The sequence below is a fragment of the Scyliorhinus torazame genome, chromosome 16, assembly GCF_047496885.1.
Source record: "Scyliorhinus torazame isolate Kashiwa2021f chromosome 16, sScyTor2.1, whole genome shotgun sequence".
In the NCBI taxonomy this organism is placed as follows: Eukaryota; Metazoa; Chordata; class Chondrichthyes; order Carcharhiniformes; family Scyliorhinidae; genus Scyliorhinus; species Scyliorhinus torazame.
This window is the reverse complement of record NC_092722.1, coordinates 172,102,746-172,123,293: the sequence shown is the minus strand read 5'-3', so window position 1 is coordinate 172,123,293 and position 20,548 is coordinate 172,102,746. Positions and strand designations below refer to the sequence as shown.

Here is a 20,548-nt window from a genome sequence, read left to right as displayed (position 1 = left end):
AAATGATAGTTATTTAAAAAAAATTAGATTTTATTTGTAGCTGAAACTAAATCATATTTGTTTGATTTCGAATCCTGTGCTCACATTTTCAGAATTAGTGAGGAGAATCGCACTTGGGAGGGGCTTCAAAGTGGGAGAGCTAATTACACAAGGGGCTTTATCCTCCTATTTCGTTCTCTTTGAGTAAAATACTGCTAAGTGGGGTTCTACAAGTGTCTTTTCAAAAAGGAAATGGGACAGCATCACAGTGAACATTTTTGGTTATGTATAGAAGATAGAAATCATTAAAATGGGTCGGTATTGAATTTATGTAGTTGATTGCTTTAGTGGGCTCTAGTTTTTGTTTAATATGTATTTCCATTGAATAAAATAGTGACAAAGACGCAAATGTTTCCTTTCGGAGGGTAATTTTTGGGATAGGAATAGGAGGGTGGCACGGTGGCACAGCGGTTAGCACTGCTGCCTCACAGTGCCAGGACCCAGGTTCAATTCTGGTCTTTGAGTGACTGTGGAGTTTGCACTTTTTCCCCTGTGTCTGCATGGGTTTCCTCCCACAGTCCAAAGATGTGCGGGTTAGGTGGATTGGCCATCATCAGTTGTGGAGTTACAGGGAGAGGGCGGGGGAGTGGGCCAAGGTAGAGTGGTCTTTCAGCAGGTTGGTCCAGACTCCAAGGGCCGAATGGCCTCCTTCTGGAGTGTAGGGATTTGATGGAATACAATGTGGCATTCTCTGTTACAATCTACAAACTGAATCCATCTCTTTTTTTGAAGCAAAAGATTTTTAATGGAAAACATGAATACTAAAGGGAACGGGAATGAGTAAGAAAGTGGGATTGAACTAGGTGATTCATTTAGAGAAAACCAGAAATAAAGACCGGATGAGCTAAATGTCTGCTTTTATGCTGCTGCACTCTGATTCTAGTTCCCTCTTGGAGCCCCAATTATAAAAATAAAATCATGGACAACAGTGAAAGCTTTTGTTTATGTAATATAGGTTATCATGTCAATGAACAACAAAGCCACAAAGAGGCTGTAGAAGCCCATTTGCGTTTGCTTCAAGAGATGCTAGTGATCCTTTTAGAACAAAATATCCAGATTGAAATATAACTGAAAATTCTGAAATTGTTTGGATTAAAGTTACTTGTTCTTTGCGATAGGGAGACTTGAACGCAAGGATAATTTGTAATCTGACATTGTTTTTTTAATTATAAATTTAGAGTACCCAGTTATTTTTTTTTCGAATTAAGGAGCAATTTAGTGTGGCCAATCCACCTACCCTGCACATCTTTGGGTTTTGGGGGTGAAACCCACACAAACACGGGGAGAATGTGCAAACTCCACATGGACAGTGACTCAGGGCCTGGATTCGAACCTGTGTCCTCAGCACCAATCTGACATTGTTAATGTTGGAGAGTATTGTGTGCATTCACACTAACTGCAGTATTTGCATGAAGCCATTTTACTTTTCACCAATAGTGCTGCTATATTGTGAACGTTGGCTGAATCTGAAATCGAGGCCCAACTTGACACCAATGTGGAGGGACATTGGCATTCGATTTATACTTCATAAATCTGCAGTTTGAATTCCTTAACCACTCAAAATATAGCAGTTTCAAAATGTTACTTTTGATAATGCGAGTAATAATAACACTCTTCTCTTTATAGGTAGAGTGTTCAATGGATCGGGAAAACCCATTGACAGAGGGCCAACAGTATTGGCTGAAGACTTTCTGGATATTATGGGTAAGGTGATAGTTACTGAGATAATTATACTACTGGAAATTCTCAGCTTTATGGAAGAAAATGATGTATTAGTGTGGCAATCTCTTATGTTTAAAGCCTTGGATTCCACGCGCAATGTTAATCTGGATTGGCACGAGGCAGTGTGTGGAGTTAATGTACTTCCTACGAGAAAAACATGCACTGTAATAGAAAGATATAAATACTTCTTGATCAACCTGAGCGGTATTTTCTGGTTGCTTTTCTCAGGAAATTATACTGTTCAAAAATTTTTTTTTAAATCAAACCGCATGCAGTTAAGTCCCATTTTGTTGTATTATTTGTATTACTTCATTCAAATTATTGGCTAATTCTAATCTTGTGTAAAAATGCATTATTAGGAGTAGACCAGTTTGGATTAATTTAGCTCTGTTATAAATGATGTATGTGGTGAATAACTGCTGACAGGATTTGGGATCCAAATTTCTTCAACCAAATATAGTGGAGGTAGAAGTGCATCAATCGAGGAGCTTACCTGTTCAAACATAATGTATTAGTTTGTGAAGAGCATTTTAAGTGCAACTTCTGCAGTACTGAAATCAGCAAAAATTTCAAAAGAGATTTATTTTTTTGTTGGTAGTGCTCAGGAATTGCCTGGTTCCCAATTTTTGTTCTGATCGATTTGAATGAATTGATCACCTTATCTGGAAAGGCTGAGGATCAATGAAGCTTGGATGCTAATTTACCGTTTTGCTTGATTTTGGAAACCACTTATCTACATTGCCTGAGGTTGAATGCTTCCTGCTAAGTTTGTGACTTCAAATGGACACAGTTTTGTCAAGATGCAGTGTGATGGATTCTCCAATTTTGAGGCTATGTCCCCACGCCGGCGTGGGAGCAGTGGCGTTTTACGACAGAAAAAATGGCGTAAAACGGCCACCGATCCTCTGTTTGGCTGGGGGCTAGCATCAAGGCAGTGTAGAGTACCTGGCTCTAGCTGCCGATACTTCCCGGAGAATTGCCAGATCCGTGGCCACGCATGCTCACGGCAGCAGCCGTGCCGTGCCGTGCAACGTGGTGCCGGCCACTCGCGGACCCGGCCTACCAAATAGTGCGTCCCTCTTTGGCCGGCTCGCATGCGCTGGACTGAGTCCACAGCCGCCACGCCGGGTACCCGACGGGTGAGATGACATGCGACCCCGCCAGGAACTCAGCCGGTCGGGGATGGAGCATTGGGGGAGTGGGCCTCAGGTCGGGGGTGGAGCATTGGGGGGATGGGCCTCGGGCAATGTCCTGAGGCCGTCGTTATGGCGCGCAACGTATTCTCCGAGTACGCCGCTTTGGAGGGGGCAGAACATTGCGAAAGTGGCGCCACCCTTGATTCGGTCGTGAACGAGGATTCCCCGGCCAATCGCTGAATGCGATTTTGACGTCGCTGACCGGAGAATCCTGCCAACTGAGTCCAGAGGACTATAACCGTTTTTGAATAAGATCCTTAGGCTTGTTCTCTATATTGACATAATTTAGCATTCTGTATGCTTGGCTACTTCACGGTGACGGAACACATGGAAGTGCTGAGCCTACTAATACTACTTAGTCTCTTTATTTAGACTCTTTATTTAAATTTCATTCTTGGCTAGTTTTACACTGCTCTTGAGTATGTTCATTTATTCTTCCATTAAGAGTTTAATACAACTATCCATATTATATTCCATCTGCCTTTACTCTGCTCACAATTTATTTAACTGCTTTGCAGGTTCTTGGCTAACTCACCAGCAATGCATCAGTTTGCATTAATTTTCCCAACAGTTCCAGCATTTAACTCTGATTTCTATCATCCCAGATCAAGGAGTCACTGCTTCCTTTCACATTTTCCACTGTCTTTAATAATCTATATTAGTGCCACAAGTAGGCTTACGTTAACACTGCAATGAAGTTGCTGTGAAAAGCCGCGAGTCGTCACATTCCGGCGCCTGTTCGGGTACACGGAGGGAGAATTCAGAATATCCAAATTACCTAACAGCACGTCTTTCGGGACTTGTGGGAGGAACTCACACACCGGGAGAACGTGCAGACTCTGCACAGACTAGGGCCAAGCCGGGAATCCAACCTGGGACCCTGGCACTGTAAAAATTGTCAGATTGCTCGATTTTGGCTGAGGCAGAACCAGACCATTTACAACCTTGGTCTTTTATTTCTCCCCCCTCCAGTTCATCTCGACTCATTTGTGCCGTTATGATCTCGGGACCTGACTATTCCAACATTCTCTTGACTGACTTTTCTTTCACCCTCCATGTTCTTAAGCTTGTGCAAAACTGTGTGGCCGGAGTCCTAATTTGTATAAGATCGATACACCTATCCCCCATGTGCTCAGTGATCTTCATTGACTTCGAGCATGGTAATGCTGCATTTTTGAAGTCTCATTCTTGCTTTTCTATTAAGGAACATAAGAACGTAAGAAGTTGGCAATTTAGCCCTTTGAGCCTGCTCTGCTATTCAATCAGATCATGGCTGATCTCCTCCTGGTCTCAATGCCACCTCCTTACCTGTTACCCATATCCCTTTAACCCGTTTTTTAAATCAGAAATATATCTTATCTCCCCTCCCTTTTGAAACCATGTAATGATTCAGACTCCACCGCCCTATGGGGCAGCGAGTTCCACAAATTCACCACTCTCCGTTTTAAATATACCGCCTCTCAACCTATATCTGTGATCTCTTGTTCTAGATTACCACACAAGGGGAAACATTTGGTCTACATTTACTTTATCAAGCCCTTTTACTATTTTATATACCTCGATCAGATCCCCTGCCACCCTTCTAAACTCCAGCAAGTATGAACCCAAACTGTTTAATCTCTACTCGTGCGTCAACCCCTTCATTCCCAGAATCAATCTTGTGAACCTCCTCTGAACTGCTTCCAATGCCGCCACATCCTTCCTCAAATAAGAAGACCAAGACTGGACAAAATACTCCAGTTGTGGTCTCACTAATACCCTATACTATTGCAACAATACTTCTCTGCTTTTATACTCCAGTCCTTTTGCAATAAATGCTCACATTCCATTTGCTTTTCTTATTACTTTTTGTACCTGTGTACAGACTTTCTGCTGTTCATGAACAAAGACATCCGGATCCCTCTGCCCAGATGCATTTTGAAACTGCTTTCCATTTCGATAATTTGCCTGACTATTTCTTCGGCCAAAATTGATAACCTCACACTTATCCACGTTAAACTCCATCTGCCAAATTTTGGCCCGATCATCTAGCCTATCTATCAGTCTGTAAAATCTGTATTTCCTTCTCACTGCCTGCTTTCCCACCTATTTTGGTATCATCTGCAAATTTTGCTATGTTACACTCTGTCTCTGCTTGCAGGTCATTTACATAGATTGTATACAATTGAGGTCTGAGAACTGAACCCTGTGGCACCCCACTAGTTACAGTTCGCAACCAGAGAAGGACCCATTTAACCCGACCCTCTGCTTTCTGTCAGTCAGCCAATCCTCAGTCCAATCTAGTATTCTGCCCCCAACCTCCTGAAATCTCATCTTCTGGATCAATCTTTTAGGCGGTACCATCAGTACCCTCAAGCCTCCTCATCTCTGTAACCCTTCCAGTTTTCAACTCTCCAGGGGAAGTGCACTTCTCCAATTCTGGCCTCTTCTACATCACTCAGGTATTCCGCTGCATAGCCCACAAACCCTTCAATCCCCACTCTAAATTTCTCTGCCTCTTTCCTGGAAGATGCTCCTTTAAAAACCTATCCCTTTGGCCAAACTTCTATTCATCTGTTCTCATATCGCCCAATTTAGCTGGATGGCAAGTTATGTATAATGTTCTGCTGAAACATCTTGTGTTGTTACTAAAGGTGCCACATAAATGAAAGTTGCTTAGATTCAGATTTATTGTCACGTGTACCGAGATACAGTGTAAAGTATTATTCTGCATACAGTCCAGGCAGATCGTTCCATGCATGGAAATAAAACAGGATATATGATAAATACACAACGTAAATAGTAGTGCTACAACAGTAAAGAAGATGCATAGATAGATCAATTCAGCCCATAAGAGGGTCATTCAGGAGTCTGGTAACAGCAGGGAAGAATCTGTTTTTGTGTCTGCTAGCACGTGTTCTCAGACTTTTGTACCATCTGTCCGATGGAAGAGGTTGGACGAGAGAATAACCTGGGTGGGAGGATTCTTTGATTATGCTGCCCGCTTTCCCAAGGCTTCATGGTGGAATAATGTTATTCTTGATATAATTCCTAATTTTTATAAAAATGGTTTATGGTTGAATTGCGTTCTAGGTCAACCTATAAATCCACAGTGTCGTATATACCCAGAAGAAATGATCCAAACTGGAATTTCTGCAATAGATGGCATGAACAGTATTGCGAGAGGACAAAAGATTCCTATATTTTCAGCAGCGGGTTTGCCACATAATGAGGTTTGTAAAAATCTTCAATGAATCATTTCCAGTTCATGGATAGTAGACTTGGTTAGCACTGAATATTTTATTCAAATGAGGCTGCCTAACTAATTGCTGATGAACTTTTTATCTCCGTTATTTATGACTTTATATGGGATATGCCAATAATCTTAGTTCAAAATTAATACATTTTCAATAATTGACAAGTTTTTTTTACCAATATGAAACTAAGTCTCTGTCTATGGTGGTAGTTGATCGCAACCAGAAAAACAATTGTGATGCTTGGGGATTTGGGGATTTGGTTTAGGCAGGACTAAAAGGTCAATCAGGGTTCTCACAGAGCAATGACATATTTAGACATCTGCGAGACAAACCTAGGCTAAGCTTCGATGTTCCTCCTTCATTCCCATGGCTGAATCCTGCTCACAATTACCTTCTAGAGTGGTCACAAACAGCATTCTTCAGGGCATCTAGTGACACCCAATGTGAATTGATAACTGGGAGAAAACAGTAGACACTGCTTAATTCTTAAGCCTACATATGTATAAAACATAATTTGCCCAAGTAAGTGATGTGGTATTGAAGACCAGATGTTGGACAAGTGGTTTGGCAATTCTGAGGGGTCGCAAATTAGTGGAGAGGTGGGAGCTAACTATAGTTAGAAATTGACCCCATGTCTAATGTTGATGTCACTAAAGGAAGCTTGTAGTAATAAGAATAATCTTTTATTGTCACAAGTATGAAGTTACTGTGAAAAGCCCCTAATCGCCACATTCCAGCGCCTGTTCGGGTAAGCTGGTACGGGAATTGAACCCGCACTGCTGGCCTTGTTCTGCATTACAAATCAGCTGTCTAGCCCACTGAGCTTTGTAGTTGAGGAAGAGATGGGGACTAAAGATGGATCCAAGTGATTCTCCGAGGTAATGCTGCAGGGCAAGGAAAAAAGCTTCTGTGGTGGCTACAATCAATTGGATATGAGTGAAACTAAACAAGGGAATTATTGCTGACCTAGAAGAGTGGGCATTGGAGGAGAATGCTGCAGCTACACCGAGGAAGAGGAAGGTAAATGCACCAGAGCCATTTCGGATTAAGGCGATTTCCAGTATGAAATCTTAACTAATTTCATTTGGGTCTGATTGGTTGTAAACTTGGCATGGCGACTGCACCAGGGAACTATTCTTATATTCTTTTGTTTATTCAATAAGTGCACTATGTATGAAATATTCCCTCAGGACAAATCCCTGCATATGACTATATGTAGCTTCCAGCAAGCAGAAGCGAACTACATTGTGAGCCAACGGGTATTCTTAAATTGGTTGTTAGTGTAATCCCTAGCATAGTTGATATTGTTCAGCAAGTGCTATAGCAAACATGTTATTTACTTATCGGAAATACATAAGGGGTGGGAGATTAGGGGTTATTCCAGCAAAAACTAATTTCTCATTGAAACCAGCAAAAATGTTAGTGAGAACTGGCTCTCGAGGGGAGCCCATGGCAGCACCATCTATTGGGGTAAACATAGTGCACCCTTTTTTGCACGCAGTATAAAATTGTTCTTTTTGAAATTCGGCATTCTTGAATCTGTCCTAATGAACGTAAGATGAAAACCTTCGATATCGTGTCTCTTTTTTTTCAGCAATACTAAGGTTCTATGCAACAAGTGACTAATAGGCAAATTTGTCTTTTTGGCCCCTATAAATCAAACCACTTTGTGCTCGATAAATTTAGAAAAAATGAAAGTTTTGTTTTAATTCACTTTCATCTTTTTTGTGTTGGCTTTGATCATGACTAAAGGTTGTGAGTAAATTCTGCGGCCTATGCTTGAACAGGAATTTGCTCTGCCTAAAGCACTAAACGCCATAGAATCATAGAATTATCAGTGCAGAGGAGGCCATTCGAGTCTGCACTGGCCTTGGAAGGAGCGTCCTACTTTAAGCCCATGACTCCACTCTATCCCAGTAACCCCACTTAACCTACATAGCTAATGGGTGTGTGTCTTTAAGGTAGAGAAGGTTTTACGGAAGGTTGTTTCACTCAATTTGAAGCACAAAAAATGAAGGATGGAAACAACTGCAAAGTTTCTCATTCACTAATTTAAAAAAATAAATGGTTTTGTGGGGTAATGGGTGCATGAAGAACACTGTCTCTGGTAAATAAATCTCCTAAAATATCTGAATTGTTTTCCAGATTGCTGCCCAGATCTGCCGTCAAGCTGGCCTTGTTAAAAAATCCAAAGATGTCATGGACTACAGTTCAGAGAATTTTGCCATTGTGTTTGCTGCTATGGGTGTAAGTGAATGAGAAAAGGGGGTTAAGGCTGTGTAGATCCTGTTAATTGGTTCACCAATTAATTGTGTTGCCATTAATGATGAGAGTGTAAAGTGGCGGATACAGTTCCCAAGGTTGCAGTTGTTGGTCGTCCACAATTGCCTATTCACTAACGGTCAGTAGATTATCATGTGCAGGGAGTGATTTGGTTTACCTCATCTTGAATCCTGCTAAACTAACCAGAATAGATGGCAAGAGTGATAATCAATATGCAGTGATGTAGCTAAATGGGGTGACAGGTACCAGATTCCGTATCCAGGAAACTGGGGACCAGATATGTACCGGATATGGGAACATTCCGGATTTTCGATCCTGGGCTGGGAGTGATAGGATAACTTAAAGCCGGGATAATTTCTCCATCGAGCTGAACCCATCCGGGATGGGGAAAGGCAGGGAGCCCACCGTCTCCTTTCTAACTCCAAGCGGATTACAGTCACTTGGTAGTGGATGACATCCCCTTTTTATGGAAGTAAATTCTACATTCTGCTAAGTATTTAAGGTTCAGTCTTTGAGTGAATAAATGAATGAGTGTGGGTGTACAAGTGGTAGTGAAAGGGTTGGGGCATAGTCCGGTGGTTGGGAGGGGTTATTGTGGGGTAATTGTCTGATATTTCTGATAAAACTATCGAGGTAATTCATGCAGGTCCAGCTGAGGTCTCTGACCAAGGCTAAGGGTCAGAGACCTTCGTGCAGGGCCCCGGGCAACAGAGAGAACACCCATCGGAAGTTTAAACCTCCTGAGTAATTCCCATGCATGTCCATGCTTAAGGACTTCCGCAGGGTCCTGATAACAAATCTACTTGGGCCATAGTTTACCCTGTTTTAATGAATATAAACATTTTAATGAGCCCAGCACCATCTGCGAATGGTGCTATCTATGAATAAGCAATGATTAAATGTGCTATCAATGTGCCTCAGGAAAAGCTTTAGGAAATAATTTTCTTGATACTTGATTGAATGTTTTTTAAACCTACCTGGAAGCAGAATTGTTTGGCTTATTCTTTTGAACTAAATTCAACAACTGATATGAAATTCCTGCCTTTGAAAATTGGCAGACTTACAGTTTTTTGACTGACTGTCAGATCTTTTGTGCTATAAGAAATACGTGGCCCTATTTCCACACCCACAATTTCTGCTTAAACTGATTTAAAATCACACTTTTGCATGAAAGATATTAGGTATGTTGAGGAGGAACACATCTAATTCTGAAATACTGCAATATATTTCTGGATGAAAGAACAAAAGGTCACATGTTTAAGGATGTAGGCATTCTGCACATCCAGAAACAGCGAAAAAACCTTTTGTAATCCAGGTACAGGTATGAATGAGGTACATTAAATGGTGTGTTACTCATGAGAGCAGAATTTTATTGGTGTAGCATTAGAGTTCTTCTGTAACTTGGACCAATACAAATATGTAAGTCTTGGGCTAAAAATCACAGTATCAAATGAACTGGGATACCCAAGTTCTTGATTGCATAGCTTCCTTTTAATACATTCTGCACAGAAGATGTGTACGACTGTGCTGCATCTTGGGGGAGAGAATTGCTTCATTTTTGTCTCTTGTGGATAACTTGCTAATACAATCTGTGTTTACAATCAATATAAACCTACTTTTACATATCTTAGTGATAAAAATATGGCAAAGATTCATATGATTTGTCATACAACATATTAATTACTCCTATTTAGTAACAAGGCTCTGTGCACTACAATCCTTTGATCCTCTCATTCCGCCATTTGTGGTCCACTTCATAAATCCCCTTTCTCCATTTCAAGCCTTTCACTTTTCTGTTTGCAACGTCTTCTGATTTGCACTGTCATAAAGCCTGACAAAAATGAAAGTATCTAAATTTCCCCATGTGTCAGTTCAGGTAATTTGTTAATATTCTCACGACCCAAATCTGTGGGTTCAAACCACAATTTAGTCATCTAAGAGTACTTTTCAAACACCGAACTGGGAATAATACATTACCGGAAGTGTAGTCCTTTGGATGTGTTGCTGAACTGAGCCTCTGCCTGCGAGTACTATTAGATCAGGTGTAGATTAAGGATCCAATGGCACTGTTCAGAGTGCAGGGTGTTCTCCCAGTGTCTTGGTCAACGTTGTTTCCTCAACTCACATCTGAAGGACATAATAGCTGTGAAGAGAATACAGAGGAGGGTTTCAAGAATGTTGCCTGGGCTAGAAAGATGTAGCTACGAGGAGAGGTTCGATATGTTGGGTTATTTTCCTTGGAACAAAGAAGGCTGAGGGGTGACTTAATTGAGATGTACAAAATTATGAGGGGTAGACAGGATCAAATAGTTTCCCTTGGTGGAGAATTCTAGAACCAGGGAACATGTATTCAAGATAAGAGGCAGTATGTGTGGAGGGAACATGAGGAAGAACTTTTTAACGAAGAGGGTAGCGGGTGTCTGGAATCTGCTGCCTGAGTTGGTGGTGGAGGCAGAGACCCTAAAATCTTTTAAGAAGTACCTGGACCTGCACCTTAAATACCGCAAGCTGCAGGGCTATGGACTGGGTGCAGGAAGGTGGGATTAGAAAGGGTACCTGGGTGTCCTTGGGCTGGCATGGACAGTATGGGCTGAATGGCATCCTTTTGTGCTGTAACCTTTCTATGATTCGATGATTAACATGTCATTCATGTTACGGGGTTTTGCAGGGCAAAAAGTAGCAACTGTATTCACCTACATAAGTCACTAAATGTTACAAGTAATTCATTATATGTGAAGTGCTTTGAAACAAGCCACAAAGGGCATTATATAAAAGTCTTCATGTCTTTCAAGTCGCACATTCTTGTCAAATGCCACTCGCCTCCCTCCCTCCTTTTATATTTCTCTGCTTGCTTCATTTATTCTCTAGAATGTCTTTCAACATACTTATCTGATTGTGTTTAGAAGTCTGTAATTTTCGTACTTATTTCAATTTTTGTGCCATGTTCCAGGTATCCTTCTCAATTCCTTACCCTTTCCCCTCGAGTTTAATGATTCTCTGACATTATCACCAGGGTCTGAAACTTGTTGGCCACTTCAAATACCCTGCTATGCTGTGAATCTTTATTCAATTATCATAGATTATCATTGAATTTACAGTGCAGAAGGAGGCCATTTGGCCCATCGAGTCTGCACCGGCTCTTGGAAAGAGCACCCTACCCAAGGTCAACACCTCCACCCTATCCCCATAACCCAGTAACCCCACCCAACACGAAGGGCAATTTTGGACACTAAGGGCAATTTATCATGGCCAATCCACCTAACCTGCACATCTTTGGACTGTGGGAGGAAACCGGAGCACCCGGAGGAAACCCACGCACACACTGGGAGGATGTGCAGACTCCGCACAGTGACCCAAGCCAGAATCGAACCTGGGACCCTGGAGCTGTGAAGCAATTGTGCTATCCACAATGCTACCGTGCTGCCCCAATTCCTTTTACATTTTTAGTGGCTACATGTTTTATCTACTGGTTTTGAGCAATATATTAGATTTATTTATGATTAATCTAAGGGTAACCAAATGGGCTCTCTTTTGATCACTTGCATTTTATACAACAGGTTAATATGGAAACTGCAAGATTCTTCAAGTCCGATTTTGAAGAAAATGGATCAATGGACAACGTCTGTCTCTTTTTGAATCTTGCAAATGATCCAACGTAAGTACCTCAGTATAACAGATCAGGAAGTGAGTTTTGCCCTCTTGCAGCAGTTAAACCAAAAGAGTGTGAAATTAAACAGGATTCTGTAATTCATGAAAATAGCACATATTTGAAAGACGACGGGTGCAACAACCAGTAAATAAACACACTTTCAAGGAAAATGTACAATGCCATCAGGCATACCGATCTTGACTAACAAAAAACTATTATTTTGCAAAAGATAAATATTTTCCTTGCCATTTTATTTAGAACATAGAACATTACAGCGCAGTACATGCCCTTCAGCCCTCGATGTTGCGCCGACCTGTGAAACCACTCTAAAGCCCGTCTACACTATTCTCTTATCGTCCATACGTCTATCCAATGACCATGTGAATGCCCTTAGTGTTGGCGAGTCCACTACTGTTGCAGGCAGGGCATTCCACGCCCGTACTACTTTCTGAGTAAAGAACCTACCTCTGACATCTGTCTTATATCTATCTCCCCTCAATTTAAAGCTATGTCCTCTCGTGCTAGACATCACCAACCGAGGAAAAAGGCGCTCACTGTCCACCCTATCCAATCCTCTGGTCATCTTGTATGCCTCAATTAAGTCACCTCTTAACCTTCTCCTCTCTAACGAAAACAGCCTCAAGTCCCTCAGCCTTTCCTCATAAGATCTTCCTTCCATACCAGGCAACATTCTGGTAAATCTCCTCTGCACCCTTTCCAATGCTTCCACGTCCTTCCTATAATGCGGCGACCAGAATTGCACGCAATACTCCAAATGCGGCCGCACCAGTGTTTTGTACAGCTGCAACATAAACTTATGGCTCCGAAACTCAATCCCTCTACCAATAAAAGCTAACACACCGTACACCTTCTTAACAACCCTCTCAACCTGGGTGGCAACTTTCAGGGATCTATGTACATGGACACCGAGATCTCTCTGCTCATCCACACTGCCAAGAATCTTACCATTAGCCCAGTACTCTGTCTTCCTGTTATTCCTTCCAAAGTGAATCACCTCACACTTTTATCCTCTCAGCCCAGTGCTGCAGCTTATCTATGTCCCTCTGTAACATCCTTCTGCACTGTCCAGAACTCCACCGACTTTAGTGTCATCTGCAAATTTACTCACCCATCCTTCTACGCCCTCCTCCAGGTCATTTATAAAAATGGCAAACAGCAGTGGCCCCAAAACAGATCCTTGTGGTACACCACTAGTAACTGGACTCCAGTCTGAACATTTCCCATCAACCACCACCCTTTGTCTTCTTCCAGCTAGCCAATTTCTGATCCAAACTGCTAAATCACCCTGAATCCCATGCCTCCGTATTTTCTGCAGTAGCCTACCGTGGGGAACCTTATCAAACGGTTTACTGAAATCCATATGCACCACATCAACTGCTTTACCCTCATCCACCCGTTTGGTCACCTTCTCAAAGAACTCAATAAGTTTTGTGAGGCACGACCTACCCTTCACAAAACCGTGTTGACTATCTGTAATCAAATTATTCCTTTGCAGATGATTATACATCCTATCTCTTATAAACCTTTCCAAGATTTTGCCCACAACAGAAGTAAGGCTCACTGGTCTATAGTTACCGGGGTTGTCTCTACTCCCCTTCTTGAACAAGGGGACAACATTTGCTATCCTCCTGTCTTCTGGCACTATTCCTGTAGACAAAGATGACTTAAAGATCAAAGGCTCAGCAATTTCCTCCCTAGCTTCCCAGAGAATCCTAGGATAAATCCCATCCGGCCCAGGGGACTTATCTATTTTGACACTTTCCAGAATTGCTAACACCTCCTCCTTATGAACCTCAAGCCCTTCCCGTCTGGTAGCCTGAATCTCCGTATTCTCCTCGACATCACTGTCTTTTTCCTGTGTGAAAACTGATGAAAAATATTCATTTAGCACCTCTCCTATCTCCTCTGACTCCAAGCACAACTTCCCGCTACATAGTAACTGCTGAATGTAATTTGCAAATGCATCTTCCTCCATTATACATTTTATAAAAACTGCCATTCACCATCTATCAAGAAACACTCAGATGAAACTTGTTTGTCTGAAGGAGTCGATTGATTGTGCATGTCTAGATTGGTTAGGCCATTTATGTATTTGCTGTATACTTTTACGCTGGTATAAAACACTCCATTATCCCATTACGTCATGTCAAACCATATTATCTCAAGTTATTTTATTTTTTATCTAATTCAAAATAATCTTATGTTTTTTTTAATAAACATTTTATTGAGGTATTTTTGGTATTGTAACAACAACAAAATAAACAATGTACATGAAACTATACACATAGTGCAAAAGCCGTCACCCTCCCTTACAGGTCCCACCTTTATTAACCCCCTACTCTAAGCTAAACAAACCCCCCCCCCTCTGCTGACGATTAATTTTCCGCGAAGAAGTCGACGAACGGTTGCCACCTCCGGGCGAACCCCAACAGTGACCCTCAAGGCAAACTTGATTTTCTCCAAACCGAGAAAGCTAGCCATGTCCGATAGCCAGGTCTCCAACTTCGGGGGCTTTGAGTCCCTCCAAGCTAACAGTATCCGTCTCCGGGCTACCAGGGAAGCAAAGGCCAGAACGTCTGCCTCTTTCTCCTCCTGGATTCCCGGGTCTTCCGACACCCCGGAAATCGCTACCTCTGGACTCAGTGCCACCCTTGTTTTTAACACTGTGGCCATGACATCTGCAAACACCCTGCCAAAATCCCCTGAGCTTCGGACATGTCCAGAACATGTGGACATGGTTCGCTGGCCCTCCCGTACATTTTGCACACCTGTCTTCTACCTCAAAGAATCTGCTCATCAGGGCCACTGTCATGTGAGCCCGATGAACAACCTTGAATTGTATCAGGCTGACCTTGGCACATGTTGCGGACGCGTTGACTCGACTCAACGCGTCCGCCCATAGACTATCCTCCATCTCTCCTCCCAGCTCCTCCTCCCAACTTACGCTTCAGCTCCTCGGTCTCCGTCTCCTCTGACCCCATAAAGTTCCTTGTAAATGTCCGAGATGCTCCCTTCTCCTACCCACCCTCTGGAAACTACCCTGTCCTGAATCCCCTTTAGTGGTAGGAGCGGGAAGGTTGACAACTGTTTACGTAGGAAGTCCCACACCTGCAGATACCTGAATTTGTTTCCCCTCGCCAACCCAAACTTCTCCTCCAGCGCCCTCATACTCTGAAAGCTCCCCTCTATAAACATACCCCCCATCCTCTCAAAACCTGCTCTCCGCCATATCCGGAACCACCCATCCATACTTCCCGGGGCAAACCGGTGATTATTACAGATTGGGGACCAGACCGATGCACCCGCTGCTCCCACATGTCTCCTCCATTGCCCCAGACTCTCAGCGCCGCCACCACCACGGGGCTGGTGGAGTACCGTGCCAGTGGGAACGGCAGAGGCGCAGTTACCAACACCCCCTTACTGGTGCCCTTGCATGAAGCCACCTCCATACGCTCCCATGCCGATCCCTCCCCCACCACCCACTTCCTGATCATGGCTATATTCGCCGCCCAGTAATAGTTACTAAAATTTGGCAGCTCCTGCCCGCCCTCTCCCCGACTCCGCTCAAGCATTACCTTCCTTACTCGCGGGGTCTTGCCCGCCAAACGAAGCCAGTGATCACTTTGTTGACCCGTTCAAAAAAGGACCGCGGAATAAAAATGGGGAGACATTGAAACACGAACAGGAACCTTGGGAGGACCGTCATCTTCACCGTCTGCACCTCCCTGCTAATGACAACTGCAGCACATTCCACCTTCGGAAATCGTCCTTCATTTGGTCTACTAGTCGGGCCAGATTTAATTTATACAGCCGGTCCCATTCCCGCACCACTTGAATGCCTAGGTACCTAAAGCTTCCCCCTACTAATCTTAACGGCTGCTTCCCCAATCGCCTCTCCTGTCCCCTTGCCTGGACAGCAAACGTCTCACTTTTCCCCATACTTAGCTTATACCCCGAAAGCCGACCAAATTCATCAAGAATCCTCACAATTTCTTCCATCCCCTCTATTGGGTCCGATACACACAGAAGCAGGTCGTCTGCATAGAGCGAGACTCTGTGCTCCACCCGCCCCCGGACCAGCCTCTTGAGGCTCTCCGAGCAATCGCCAACGGCTCTATAGCTAGCGCGAACAACAATGGGGAGAGGGGGCATCCCTGTCTCGTCCCCCGGTGCAGTCTAAAATAGTCCGATGCTGTCCTATTCATCCGTACGCTTGCCACCGGAGCCTGATACAGCCACCTGACCCAGTCAATAAAGCCCCGCCCAAATCCAAACCGTCCCAGTACCTCCCACAGATAATCCCATTCTACCCGATCAGAAGCCTTTTCTGCATCCATTGCGATCACTACCTCCACCTCCCTACCTTCCCTGGGCATCATGATCACGTTTAACAACCTTCTTACATTGGCCACCAACAGCCTACCCTTAACAAACCCCGTCTGGTCCCCCCCAATAACGTCCGGAACACAATCCTCAATCCTGGAGGACAATATTTTGGCCAGCAATTTGGCATCCACATTCAACAGGGATATCGGCCTGTAGGACCCACACAGCTTTGGGTTCTTGTCCCGCTTCAGAATCAGCAAAATCGTGGCCTGTGACATCGTCGGGGGCAGCACCCCTCTTTCCCTGACCTCATTGAACATCCTCATCAACACCGGCCCCAATATCCCAGAGAACGTTTTATAAAACTCCACTGGGTGCCCGTCTGGCCCCAGGGCTTTACCTGACTGCATGGCCTTCAGACCCTCCACTATCTCTTCCAACCCAATCGGGGCCCCCAGCCCTTCTACCAGCTCCCCATCCACCTCTGGGAAATTCAGCCCCTCCAAGAAGTGCCTCATCGCCTCTGGCCCCGTAGGGGGTTCCGACCTATACAACCTACTGTAGAAATCCCTAAACGCCTTATTCACCCCTGCTGAATCTCCAACCAGGTTCTCCGTCATTTACTTTCCCTATCTCCCTGGCTGCCTCCCTCTTTCTAAGCTGCTGTGCAAGCATTCTGCTGGCCTCCTGTCCATACTCATAGATTGCCCCCCTCGCCTTTCTCAGCTGCTCCACCGCCCTCCCTGTGGTTAACAAGCCGAACTCCGCCTGTAGCCTCCGCCATTCCCTTAAAAGCCCTGCCTCTGGGATCTCCGCATACCTCCTATCGATCTGTAGTATCTCCTTTACCAGTCAGTCCGTCTCTGCCCTGTCCACCTTCTCCCTATGGGCCCGTATCGAGATCAGCTCCCCTTTGACCACCGCCTTCAGTGCTTCACAGACCACCGCTGCTGAAATTTCCCCTGTGTCGTTGACCTGCAGGTAGTTCTGAATACGTTTCCTCAGCCGCTCGCACACCCCTTCGTCAGCCAAACGTCCCACATCTAACCTCCAGTGCGGGCGCTGGTTACTGTCTTTACTAACCTGCAGGTCAACCCAGTGTGGAGCATGGTTTGAGATTGTGATCGCCGAGTACCCCGTGTCCACCACCCCTGCCAATAAGGCCCTACTCAAATAAAGAAATCAATTCCGGAGTACACATTATGCACGTGTGAGTAAAAGGACAACTCCTTCATCCTCGGCTGCCCAAATCTCTATGGATCCACCCCCCCAATCTGCTCCATGAACCCTTTTAGTTCCTTTGCCATTGCTGGCACCCTGCCCGTTTTTGAGCTTGACCGGTCCAAGCCAGGGTCAATAACTGTGTTGAAGTCCCCTCCCATGACCAACCTGTGCGAGTCCAGGTCCGGTTTCCCCAGCATCCTCTTTATAAACTCCATGTCATCCCAATTTGGCGCGTACACATTTACTAATACCACCTGCACCCCCTCCAGTTTCCCACTGACCATAATGTACTGACCTCCCACATCTGAGACTATTTACTCACCTCAAACACCACCCTCTCATTGATCAGGATCGTGACCCCCCTCTAGCCTTTGAGTCTAGTCCCGAGTGAAAGACCTGACTGACCTAGCCTTTCCTCAATCTAATGTGGTCAGTTACTCTAAGGCGCGTCTCCTGCAACATTACCATGTCCGCCTTCAGTTCCTTCAGATGCGCGATGACACGTGCCCTCTTGACGGGCCCATTTAACCCTCGAACATTCCAGGTGATCAGCCTAGTTGAGGGGCTCATTGCCCTCCCCCACCCCCCTTCGCAGATCAGCCATCCTCTTTTTTGGGCCCACCTCAGCCCATGCTCCGCGCCTCCACCAGCCTGCCCCCAGGCAGCCTCCGCCCCCAACTTCCTCTCTGTCCCTTGGTCCAAGTCCCTCCCTCGTCGGCAGAACATTTACCCCCCCCCCCCCCCCCCCCCCCCCCCGGTAACAACACTCTAACCCAAACCCTTTAATAAAGCGAACATATGCGCACCCCCCCCCCCCCCCCCCCCCCACACACACACTGCACCGGATAGTTCCCCCCTCGCTCATGCAAACATACTCCAACATCAAACAATCCCCCCACAATTGCCCGAAAGAAACACACCAAGATCTAAACTAGCACACCTCCATCCCCCAACAGTGCAAATGAAAACCTTAACTCACTCAGCTCTACCGCTGGTCCCAAATCAATGCAAAAGGCATTACAAACAGCTTCCACAAAACAAAAGACAAGAAACTTTTTAAAAAAAGAACAGAAAAACCAAAAGAAAACATGAACGTTGCAGCAAAGAAAAGTTCTCAGTCCACCACCAGTCCTTTCCTTTTCGCGAAGTCCAGCGCGTCCTCAGGCGACTCTAAATAAAAGTGCTGTTCCTTGCGCGTGAATCTTCATCATCTGGGACCTGTGAGGAAGGGAGACGGCTTTTGCATCATGTTTATAGTTTCATGTACATTGTTTATTTTGTTGTTGTCACCGTACCAAAAATACCTCAATAAAGTTTATTTAAAGAGTTGTTAATGCTGCTCAAACTGTGATATCACTATGGGCCAAGGTGAGGAGGCAGGCCCAAGAATTACCTCTGGGTACAGGAATTGAGTCCATGTTATTGGCCTTATTCTGCACCACATTCTAGCCAAAAATGTCCTCTTCAGGATGATTAATATTGTTACACAAACCATAAGTTTATAGGCTCGAACCAGTGATAACTGGTTTGAAAAAATTAAAAACCCAACAAATAGAAAAGCGAGCCCAATTAGTGAAAAGGGAAAAATAATGGTTATTAATATGCAATGCGTACTATCAATATTGCTAGTATCTGAAGAACGTTTTGTCATAATAGATATTGAGGGAAGATTTGACCGAGGTGAATAAAGTTATGACAGGCTTAGATAAGACGGACAAAAATGCTAACCCTAACCCTAATGCTGTCCCCATTAGCTAGACATAGACTAGGGGTTTCAGATTTATAGTTTGGGGGAATTTTCTAACACCAAGTGATAACCTGGAACGTGCTCTTGTGAGGGTGGTGGAAGTGGAGATGTTCAATGATTGGATTGGAACTTGAAGGATATAAACTTGCAGGACTACAGGGACGCAGTGGGGTGAATGGAACTGACTGGATTAATCTACAAATGAATGGGTGGCCACCTGTGCTGTATTTACTCTGTCTAAATGCATAACTTATTGGTATGACCACATTCTAATAGTTCAGCTGTACCATGCTTCCCAAAGGATATTAATGTACTGGAGATGTCTCTGCGAAGAAGCATACATTAAAGGACAGAATGGCACCTTCCTCCACTGAAATTTATTTTGAATTTTTTGCTAAGCGTGACTTATTCTCGACCACACAAATGTACGAGGGGAATCTTCAGCCTTCTTGTTAGAAAGAAGATTGAGGAAAACATGGCCTATGATCTGGAACGCTGTACCCTGAAAGGATCATCGGTGGCACGGTAGCACAGTGGTTAGCACTGTTGCTTCACAGCGCCAGGGTCCCAGGTTCGATTCCCAGCTTGGGTCACTGTCTGTGCGGAGTCTGCACGTTCTCCCCATGTCTGTGTGGGTTTCCTCCGGGTGCTCCAGTTTCCTCCCACAAGTCCCGAAAGATGTGCTGTTAGGTAATTTGGACATTCTGAATTCTCCCTCGGTGTACCCGAACAGGTGGCGGAATGTGGCGACTAGGGGATTTTCACAGTAACTTCACTGCAGTGTTAATGTAAGCCTACTTGTGACAATAATAAAGATTATTATTGTAAAGATTATTATTAGTGGAATCAGAATCCATAGGAACATAGGACCTGTTTGAGAAGAGAACTAATCTGCAATGTCGTGGAGATGGGTTGTTGGATTTCATTGGACAGCTTTTTCAAAGAACGGCCATGAAGGACTAAACATCCTACTTCTATGTTGTATGATTCTATGATCTCTAGGATTACTGCAGAACATTTTAAAAAAATCAAATTAGATACAATGCAAATACAGAATTACAATTAAAGGTGGGCTGATATACAAATCTTAAAATCTGACAGCCAA

General features: G+C 44.2%; 1 protein-coding gene across 1 annotated transcript in view; it reads left to right on the top strand.

The window, feature by feature from the left end:
• LOC140393227 (V-type proton ATPase subunit B, brain isoform) overlaps positions 1-20,548 on the top strand; it is a 105,225-nt gene that overhangs the window by 62,367 nt on the left and 22,310 nt on the right. The window contains exons 5-8 of the mRNA XM_072479481.1: positions 1,666-1,743; positions 6,030-6,169; positions 8,339-8,440; positions 12,034-12,131. Coding sequence (XP_072335582.1) covers positions 1,666-1,743; positions 6,030-6,169; positions 8,339-8,440; positions 12,034-12,131 — 418 coding nt within the window. The remainder of the gene's footprint in view (positions 1-1,665; positions 1,744-6,029; positions 6,170-8,338; positions 8,441-12,033; positions 12,132-20,548) is intronic.